The sequence below is a fragment of the Ptychodera flava genome, chromosome 10 (assembly GCF_041260155.1).
Source record: "Ptychodera flava strain L36383 chromosome 10, AS_Pfla_20210202, whole genome shotgun sequence".
Lineage (NCBI taxonomy): Eukaryota > Metazoa > Hemichordata > Enteropneusta > Ptychoderidae > Ptychodera > Ptychodera flava.
In genome coordinates this window covers 3,799,287-3,810,599 of record NC_091937.1, presented here as the reverse complement: position 1 = coordinate 3,810,599, position 11,313 = coordinate 3,799,287, and the positions used below count along the sequence as shown (strand labels likewise).

The 11,313-nt window shown below is 37.4% G+C and overlaps 1 protein-coding gene across 5 annotated transcripts in view; it reads left to right on the top strand.

Moving 5' to 3' along the window:
* The window catches only part of LOC139141817 (uncharacterized), a 171,024-nt gene that overhangs the window by 50,966 nt on the left and 108,745 nt on the right, over positions 1-11,313 (top strand). For 4 of the 5 annotated variants that reach the window (XR_011554256.1, XR_011554254.1, XR_011554255.1 and 1 more), the window contains exons 6-10: positions 400-546; positions 982-1,124; positions 5,539-5,685; positions 8,548-8,723; positions 9,969-10,035. The exons of the other annotated variant lie outside the window; for it this stretch is intronic. Coding sequence is in view for 1 of the 4 variants with exons in the window: in XM_070711491.1 (XP_070567592.1) it covers positions 400-546; positions 982-1,124; positions 5,539-5,685; positions 8,548-8,723; positions 9,969-10,035 (680 nt within the window). In the remaining 3 variants the exon portion in view is untranslated. The remainder of the gene's footprint in view (positions 1-399; positions 547-981; positions 1,125-5,538; positions 5,686-8,547; positions 8,724-9,968; positions 10,036-11,313) is intronic. 5 annotated transcript variants of the gene reach the window in all.

Here is an 11,313-nt window from a genome sequence, read left to right as displayed (position 1 = left end):
TGTAATCACAATTGCACTTTGCAAAATTTTTCTCTGGAATTACCTGTTTAGTTTATACTTTGTTTCTTGGTCCTTACATGATTACAAAATTTGATGTTTGTGACTTTAAGGACCTCCATCCCAGCTGTTTGAATGGCAAGTTGTGATTATTTCTGTAGTATTGTACCTTTCAATGTGTTTCATGTTTTTACATACTTTTAGTTTTACAGAATGTCAGTCAGGCCAAAATTGGTACATAAATAGTACAAAAATAGTACAAAGAAACAAAAAAGTGAATGTCAAGAGAAAAGAAACCCCTACAAGGTACACAATTTGCTGTAGCAATGATGGTTACATCAAAAATTGTTGGAAAATTGTCCAGGGTATACCAATATAAATATTGTTTTCTTCTCATTACAGATACATATCACTTGGGTCTGCTGAAGCTCATCAAACTGTGGATTTATTTCATTCAAGATGACACATCAAGATGTCTCAGATTGAGTGCAAGTTTCTCAAGAAATGAAAAAAATATGTCTCTATGGTTTGCTGCACAATACATGTATGGTAAGTAGTAACATGATTTATCATAATAAAAATAGATGATGGACACTCTGCTTTGTTTAATATGTATCAAAAATAAATACATTATGTTCAAATAAACAAGCAGTGGACCAAACAGAATAATAATATCAAAACAAAGTTTAAGTAGTCATATCATCATAGATGAATGGTTGAATGGTGTCAGTCATGTGAATAAAATAAACTTCATCATCTTTAGAATTATCATTTGGAGAGGTTGCAATGGCCACAACAAGGCTTACTTTTATTGAAACATGTCTTTCAGTGGTGGGGATGTACTTCGTTGGTTTTGTGTTCGGTGAGAAGATACTGTAGGTTGAAACAATGCTTTGAGGATTATAAGTGTCAAAGATAAAAATGTAAGATTCCAGAAATATCATTGTACACTTTGCCATAAAAAAGTCATATTTTCTCTTTCAGCATATCTACAGTATCAGGAAGGACAATACAATGAAGCAACAGCCATTTTGCAAACAATTGTTGAATTACTGTCTTCATTTGATGTGTCTGTCCAGTATTCATCCATAGTGAGGACTCTGCTGGGATGCTGCCTTGCTCGTCAGGTAAAGACACAAAAACCTTGAATCAGCCAAACAGGAAACATTGACATTTTCCACCATTGCTTTCGACCATTTGACAAGCAATTATGTGTTTTAATATGTTTGCTTTAACACTGTGCTGATAGTTGACATCCTTTACAATCGTTTCTATTCATCAAATTTGTAAGATACATATTTAAGAAGAGTGTGTATTATTAGTGATACTTTATTCTTGAAGTATTTATATTTTTATTGATTTATACATTTCACTTCTAAATTGTAGTACATGTATAACCTTATTTATCTTCCATGGCAAAGTTGGATTTTGATTCATGGAAATGGAGATGAAAGAATGGACAACATAAAAAGTAACATTATATTGTATACCGTAAAAACCCGATCAATTCGACCACCCTATTAATTCGACCACCCTATTTTTTTCACAAAACATAATTTTATTTGGGCCCTTTCAAATCGACCACCGACTAAAATTGGGACTTTCTCGATCTCTATTAATTCGACCGAATTACATACCCTTCAAAAACTTCCTTCAGTTGGTGAATGAACGATATTTCAAGACATCGAAAACCACCGTTACGAATACGATGAACCACGGGTCAGACAAAAAGGCAGAATTGAGAACAACAAAGGGCTTTGTAAACGGCTTTCAGATTGGTTTTCATTGGGTCACATGATTATTTTCGCTGAGTAGGAAACCTCAGTGATTTAGTGAGCTGGATCTCAGTTGCCGCTTTCGAAATATGCGTGAAGTTTCAGCATGTGTGAAGTACACCCTCTAGTCTCTGGTTTTGTAACTATTTTCTCACCTTAATATGGAAGAAAGTAAGAATAATTTACCTACTTTCTCCGTTTCTCATTGTCTTTTCCGAATTCTTACCATCCCGTGTCGATTGAAATTTACAGACTCTTTCTGTGTGTGAATCAATATCGCTTCCTAATTTGACAGATATTATGTTCTGAGCCACATGTTGCTTGTTCCTAAAACACATAGACAGATGTGCCCCGTGCACTAAAAGAACGAGTTTGCGAAATCTTTTGCGAACGCTGAAAAAATTGCTGAGGAAAAATCGATGTTACATGTCGGTAAATACGGCCGCCGCCGCCGCCGCGCAGCGTGCGTACGTTCTTACCAACTGGGAACAGACTAATATTTTCAAACGCAAATGGGGACAGTGTCAAGGAAAGAGTAAGACGACGACTTATTTTTTCAAGCTGAAGAAAATGTCTTTCTGGCTGTTTTAATGACTCAATCGAATATTTTTGTACCCAATTAATAAATCACAGACAATCTCAATTCTCGGTTTTGTGGCAATTTTTGTCGACCGATAAAAGTCTTTTCATCTTCAATATTCCATTCTAATTTCACCTATATAATATCCTAACCTCCTGTGACTTTCCTTCTAAACGTTCATTTGCCTTGTGCACCAAAAGAGATGCTGTATTTTATGCCAAACGATGAAAAGATAGCTGAAGAAATAACCATGTATAGTCAGTACGCTGACGGTAGGCGAAACCCGGACGGCCATACCGATTGGGGACAGAGCAGAGTAGATCGAAACGCAAACGGGTGTTATTAAAGGAAAGGCGGTGACTTATTTTAAAGCTGAATAAAATGCTGTCACTGGTTGTGTAAGTCTGTCGATCGAAATATATATTTTGTTTCCAGTTGATTAATCATGGGGGATGGCAGTCTCGATCTCCTCTTTATGGTTCGATATTTACTGACTCGTTCCTTCTCATTTTTGTCAATCGACGAAAGCATTTTCGTCTGGCTTCCTTATTCAATCTTACTTTGACCGATGTTATATCCTGACCTACAGTGTCATTAGTTTTGGCCAACGTACAAAGACGTTGCCCATGCGCCCGGTTGACGAGATATTTTGCAAAAAGGTGAAGAAATATTATTTATTTATTAGCCGTGTTCACAATAATGACACTGGCTCAGAAGAAAGAGAAGGACAAGAAAATGTATAACACTGAAATATTTGAACACGTACGGCCATACTGTATGCATGGGGGCCCGGGAGACATCGATGTCAGTCTTTCCGGACTGTTTACATGTAGCTTAGGGGATATCAAAGGAGATGAATCAGTTGGTTGAATAAAACAAAAGTTTTCGGACTTATTTTATGTCAATTTTGTCAATGTCGGACTTTTGATTCGATTGAGAAACCAGAATCACCTACAGAGATGTCTGTATTAAACACGGACGCACAATTCGGAATAGTTTGTTGTGCTACTGTCGGTCTCAGTCGTGATGTCTCTCCCATAAAATTTCGAAGCTATAGGCCTACACTTGTCGTTTCGATTCACAGGTAGCAGTACACCGATGACCAGATTGTATGTTCTTAAAACTAGTCTAAGCAATTTTACGACACTGCACTCTTTGCCACCGTGTCTCCCCGTGAACGTCCTTGAACCTATGGACGTGACCATTGTTTTACTGCGCCCATTAGCGTGTAAACCCCTGCTCGTTCCCAGCAGAGTACTTCTGTACATCAGTGTACACTGTGTGTATAAGCCCTAAACCTAGTTTAATTCAATTATGGAAAGGTATTAGTAAAGAATAAAGGGTCGTTACAGTTGCTAAAATTGCGAGAAAAACGGCACGTTTTTCCAGTACTTTTACAGTTCTGTGCTTTCCATCCCCGTTACTCAAATAGAATAGTCCTATTCACAAGCGCTATTGTTTTAAATCACGTCCAGGATGTGCTGTTGATTTTCATTCTTTCGTGCAATTTCATTCGTTTGAAGCAATTATCCTTTCATTTGACTGCTCTGTGGGACTCTTCTGGATATGTGTTTTGGATAAAAAGAACTCTACAGTGAAAGACATAAACTTTGACGGTGATAGGTATACAATATCGGCTCGATGTGCGAAGATATACAGATTACAAGTTATTTTAGAAGTTCTCAAAACCAGTAAAAATAACGTAGACGTACATCGCATGCTTTCTTACACCGAACGAGCCGTCGGTTTCCATAGCTACTACATAAAATCCGGCCTCACCGATGTCCCTGTCCTGATTCGGAGAACAACTTTCAAGCTGCGAGTTGAGGTTCAGATGTCCGATTTTTTCATATTCAAAGACTTATTGATTCACAGAGAACGCCCGTCTTGTATTTAGCACATGAGGCAATTGAAAATTCAAAGCCAAATAGCCATCGGGAAAAAATTCGACTGGACGACTCGCTCTCACCAGCGATCGCAATGAAAAAAAATCGAAGTCTCTGAAGTCGGTATCATTGCTCCGCCATGTTTACTGTTGATTGTACGGCCAGTTTAAAGTCACAGATTTTCTTCACGGTAAAATTCATAATATGCCATACCGCGAAGTTCCCTGTGCAATGTCTTATGTCAATATGTCTATTTGGCAGCAAAAGCATCACGGACATTCGATCGATGGTGATGAACTTTCTCCAGGCCGCGACATGTCACCAGTTACGAACTTTACCGGTTTTCATTACGAAATATGCAATATATTATCAGCATTGTTCACGTTGTGTTTTGAGTCTGATATTGAATATAACAGGAAAAAACTAACGATTTGAGTGACGATAGAGACCATGCCCGATACGGAAAATTGACATCAACTACTTGCATTGAGCAGTGACCTGAAACTTCAGACTTTAAATGTCGACAATATAAAATATCGAAATGCCGGAGAGAGAGAGGTTTACGCTGTCGCGATCTGATTATACTGTTTGGGATATGACTTCGGTATAGACGACACACAGACATCGAAAATGTAAACCTACTTTCCAGAAATTCGACTAATCTTATAATAAGAGTAGAATAAATATAAAAGTGTTGGTTGAAGTAAATCTTCAGATGTTGGTTTTCCAAAGTTAGACAATACTTACAGGAATATGGTCGTCATAGTCTTCTCTTAAAAAATATTATCTTCAACACCACGTTTCTTATGATCGGTGATGTCATTTTTTATTATTTTTACAAACTTTCAATGCATCAAACGCCATTAGACTATCTCATCTGCCTGTCAGGGAGTTACAATATATTTCCAAGGGCTGGCACACGATGTCAACTTACGCGTCGTCCGTCGAGCGGCCGGTGGCAGTGTCACAGATCGCTCCGTCTGTAATCGCGGCCACTTTGATTTTGATGTGACACCCAGGTGCGTTTGAGGTTTTTTGTTACCTAATTTGTCGACCTCACAAAATTTCACAGTCCATGCTTTGAAGCAGTCTCAACATGGCAAACATGTCTCGCGTAAACTTCATCCTCGTCGTTCCAATTAATTCGACCACTAAATTATTTTGACAGTTTTAATTTCCTATTAAATCGACGATTTTGAAATCGTAATTATTTTTTTCTGGTCGAATTGATCGGGTTTTTACGGTAAGTTGTTCTGATTTAAAATAATGCAAGTGTTGATTTTCTAATTATTTTTGACAGGACAAAAATCAGACAGCAATCCATCAATTTTCCAAGGCTTTACAAGACGACTTTAATAACTTATCAGCCATGTACAACATAGCCATACAGTACAGAGTTCTCCAATGGTATGATGGTGAGCTAGAAACATGGAACCTACTGCTTATAGTAAGTACACTGTCTTACACAACTATTTTTCATTTTCAGTTTCTCATACATTCCGCTTCTTGTATTATAAAGCATACAGGCAGCTGTCAGTATACACATATTGACTGGCCATGAGGGCAACAGCATACGTCTGTACCCCGAGGGACTGTGAGTCACCCCAAAAACAGACTGTTTCCCGAGGCCGTAGGCCGAGGGAAACAGTCTGTTTTTGGGGGTGACTCACAGGCCCGAGGGGTTAAAGACGTATGCTGTTGCCCTAATGGCCAGTCAATATGTGTTTTGTAACACACCTCATCCGTAGTCATACATAAGAACGTACCATACACAAAAGTTGTCGCATGTAAGCTTATGATGTAATATGTTGGAGTGGTTCAGCAAGAAAAAGTTTTTCCCGACAGGGTCGCAATACTTCTGCAAAACGTTCAATGCACCTTTGATTATCGTCTTCGTTCGTTTCGAGTCCTTGTTTGAAACCAGAGCATTCAGTTCTTCTTCAGAAAGTAGGATAAACCGAGAAATTTCTCGACTATCATTTCGCTCGGCCGCAGACGACATCTTTGTTTACATTCCAGTTCGCGCATGCGCAAATGTTTTTTGACGTCAGCGGGCATCATTTTCGGAACTGATGCTGGCAGGCAACAGTTCCGACAAATGATGCCTGATGACGTTGTTTACGTGGATCAGCACAAAAAGAACGCATCCCACGTGACTATCAATTGGCGAATTAGAACACAGACTGCGGATGAGGTGTGTTACAAAATCATTGTCATCTGTCTCTTTTTGTGTCTGTCTGTCTGTGTGTCTCCTTGTACACTGTGTGTCTTGCTTTCTGTGTATTCATCTGCATGATACGAAATATGAGAACCATTGATTTGTCAGTTTAATTTTGGCAAAGATGCATCACGGACAACATGGGATGACAAAGTGATAATAATGCAGTGTTCTCCCTGAATAAGGTAACAGGGGCGTGGCGCCCTCTTGTAAATTCCGAGCGCCCCTTGCCAGAAATGAAAAAGATTTATCTTTTTTGAAACATAAAACAATAAAATGTACGGGAAAAAAGTTGACAATGCGAGCGTGAGCCTCGATCCTGCAGACTGCAAACGTAATTCTCATCGATCTTGCAAATCTCGCGAGTTTGTGATGTCATCCGAGATCATAAGCCCATCGAAGGCAGCCATATCTGCATGGCTCAGTCCGCAACGTTACGTTAGCCACGGCCACGGTCACTCCATAGGGACCGTGCATTAGGTAACCGGCTTAGCTGAGTAAACATGGCAAGGAGCTTGAGGGTAACCAAGGACAGCAGAGTCCACTGAAGTTTTATAGGTGGTTAGAATTTCGTTTGTGTATTCCTTCCCAAAGCAAAACAACCTAATGTTAGGCTCGGTCGGACGTGTATGAGGATGAGAACACGTGAGTGTTACGGTGATAATTTTGACATCGATGAATAAATGTATGTCTCTAGACTCGCTATGTTTTCGTTTTCAAAAAATGTAATCTTCATTGAAATCCGTGAACTGTAATAAAAGTTATGGAACACTGTTTCAGATCTCTTTTCCTTTGAGTTTTTTATACGAAAAAAAAAATGCTCCGCAAGCCTGAGTTTTATGGTCACCGTGATAATTTTGACATCGATGAATAAATGTATGTCTCTCGCTATGTTTTCGTTTTCAAAAAATGTAATCTTCATAATTGAAATCAGTGAACTGTAATAAAAGTTATGAAACCCTGTCTCAGATCTCCTTTCCTTAAGAGTTTTAAAAACTTTTTATACGAAAAAAATCTGAAAAAAATACTCCCCAAGTGCCACCAAATAACACCATTTTAATCTCTGTTTTTCAAAAGCTCCAAGGGCAGGAGGGGGGACACCCCCCTCCTGACCTCCCCCCGCGACCGCTAAAGCGGTCGCTTGTGGTGCTTCGCACCACGTCTTCGCCCTCTTCTAAAAAAATCCTGGGGAGAACACTGTAATGAAATTTCATAATACCGTAGTGATACATACTTCCATGTCTTCTGTTATTTATTATATTTGTTAACCTTTGAGTGCCAACATCAACTTTTGTTGCCTTTATAGAATATAACAAAGCCAGCAACTTTTTTTTCAATCTAGAGTTTTTATAAGATTTTTTACAAAATTTTGGTCCACAATTGTACTCATTGAAAGGTTATGACCGTTTGGTCCAAAATTATCAAACAAATTACAGAAAAATTCATAACAATTGGTAAAATGTTACACTGAAATTTTAGTGGGAAAAATTACAGCGCTCGCAAAGGGTTAATTTGAAAACAGCTACTGCAAGTCATCTGAAATGACGGCTTATATGCATGTCACTTTTAATGGTTCAAAATTTCATCACCTGTAAATTCACAATTGTAAATAAACAGGGTGACTGGTTTTTGTGTTGGAATGTAACATGCATTGAAGGATTTTTTTAATAGTTCAGATTTGAAAACAAAATCTTTCCCTTACACAACTTTTCTTTCCAGTAGTGCTTTAACAATCAAAGAGAGTCCCAGTCTGTTATGAGTTCACTAAGTGAAATGCAATGTACAACAATTATACACAATTGTCAAATATGTTGTGCTATACAAATAAAATGCTCAAATTCAGTGTACACTTCATCTGTAAAGATCTGCATTATGTATACTCTTGTTCTGTGTACATGTCGATGTACATTAAAGGTATAAATATGTTCCATATAAAAAGATATACATTATGTATACCACTTATGTGGTGGTCCATGCATATTCAAATAAGTAATAGAATGTACAAGCATTTTGCCTAGTGGTTGTTTTAAGACTCAACAAAGATTGAATTAATCCGAATGTGATATTTTTGTGATTTTTTGGGTTGGTCAGACTCTTGAAACCAACAAGACCCAAAATGATGACAGGAATCAAAAACTGGTGGTAAAACTGCAGGACAATTTGATGTGTGGATATCATAGGACAGTAAAAGTTTGCAGATCAGCTGCTCAGTTGAAGAGGCCAACCCAGCTATATGTCATGGCTAGAAGATGTCTAGATTTAAAATGGTAAGGAATTTTGTGATCAACTTGCAAACTGCAACACACCCATCCTTAGAATAAAAATGTTGACATAACTTTGTTTTTAATTTTGAATGTCAACTTGCCTGGAGATTGAAACATTAAAGCCCTTGTAGCTGTAACTCTTGAAATTGTTGACCTGAAAAAGGCTTTCTATTTTCTCTGGTTTTCTTTAAATTCTACAGATTTAAAGGATATAGTCTTTTACTGCTGAAAAATTGGAGAAGTAAATTTAAATTTTAACTGTTATTTTGATTTCCTGCCATTGTTAAAAACTGGTAATATTACAAAGAAAACATAGTATATGATGTCCCAGTGAAAAACATTCAACACTATGCATTATATTGAACTACTCTGTCGTTTCTGTGAAGATTCAAATGCATATATGCACGTTGTACAGTGTTTTTTTTTTTATTTATTATTACTTATCTTGCTCAAAATTGCACATGCAGTCCCAATGGACAGTTTATCATGCTTGTATAAACACCCTCAATGAGTACATTCACACGAACTTGTTTTAGTTTGGAAGTAAATCACAAAAAATGCTAAAAGATACCGCTATTGGACCTCTGAAAAAATACAGAGCATGCTGAAGAATACCATAAAATATTGTAATTTATTCAAAAAGTATGCCGTTCTTTAGATGTTTCTGTATATTAAGGCTGTCACACTGCAATATGAAATGGAGAATGCCTGAGACAGGAAATATGATCTAGTATTTTATTATGAATGTCATCATCAACATAAAAAAACTGATATGAGCAAAAGATGCATAGGAAGTCACCAGCGAGCACCATGAAAGGAATTCAAGTTCTGACAGAAATATAAGACCAATGTAATTGAGATAAAATATTCTATTATAGCAATAGGCCACATTTTAGACCATGACCTGACAGAATTCATGTACCCCATTTTAATACTGTTACATTAAATTACTGAGAATTATACCATGATGGTTGATGCATATGCTAGTATATATTTGTATCAATAAACCAATAATGATGATAACAATCAGTCCAATGTAATTTTTCTATTTTTAAATCTTTCAGTCAGTCTTATCTGTGAATAGTAGAGATAATGGACGGCATGATTGCTTATCTTTCAATATTGATATATGAGTCTAATTTTAATTAGCCCATTTCACACAACCTAAAAAGTTGACATTTGCAAGCTGAGAGAAACTAACCATGTATCTATTGAATTTGATTATTCATTATTTTCTTTTCCTTTTAGGTATGATATCGCATCTCAACGATATCTGGATTTGATGGCTCTCATCGTGGAGAATACTTTCATACAGGTATGCAAATGATATTGACTTTTGACCCTGTGGGGGACTTACAGATTAGGCTCTGTTTGTCTGGAACTAAAATTGCATGACGCCTAACACCAATACAGCACCTAAATTGATAACAACTCAAATTATCACAAGATATCGAGCAGTAAACTGTGTAGGCTTGACATATGCTGCAATCTTCATTAAAGAGTTGTTGACAATGTGAGGTCTGGGTCTTGCACCCTTACTTTGGCATCAAAGATGGTTAAAATTTTCTGAAATTGCCACATATGAGTAAGGGACACCCTATCTTCTCTCCTTGGAGTAAGAACTCTAGACTCTGAGTACAACATTTGTAGTTATTGACAATCGTGGTACTGTCATGATACAGAAATAGATACAGAAATAGTCTATCTACATACATCATGGAGGAATTTAGTGGACACAAAGGTGATCTCAATTGATATCTATCTATTTGATATACAGCATAACAGTAATTTAAATTATCAACACAATGTTTGATATTCAAGGTCAATATTGTCTGTTTTGTCACTGATATTTTATTTACTATGTACATGTTCATGCATTGCAGTCCGTTGTGCTGTCTATTCCATCAACACTCCCTCAAACTGCATTATTCACATTCAATGAAGAGACTCAAAGGCTAGATTTACCGCAAGTCCATATAGGTTTATGAAATGATTACATGTCCCAGACTTTCTGGTCTAAATAAACAACCAATCATAGTCTACTTTACAGTTGCTCTTTTGCCACCTGTATATCCCATCAAGAACCGTAGAACAGGCGGGGACTGTGTCATCTTTGATGACTTGTCTCTCTATGCTTTGCATACATGCAAGTCCAGCTACCTTCAGTATGATCTAAGACAATAGTGAAATTGTCTTGAAACAGCTAGGTGTACCCAACACTTGGATTTTGTGTATTATAATTATTAGTTGAAAATTTACACATTATGTGTCTCATACAAAATGGCGTTTCAAACGGTTACACTTCTGATACATTAGTCTGGTTCCCTGACCATTTCCCCGGTAGAGGGCGTGGGAAATATAGGGTCAGGTACCGGGTAGCCATCTTGAACAGAATTTTGTTCAAGATGGCGGAGGTTAGTCAACTGACAGAACATGCTACCATAAATATGGCTGCTGCCATGAAAACGCCGGTCAAAATTCGAGACGGGAAACATAAACTGAAAGGATTAATCCAGAAGTACGGGGAAATAGAGATGATCGAAGGCTGACTGTGATATCGCAGCAGTACTTGTTGCATGTATCGAACGCGCTA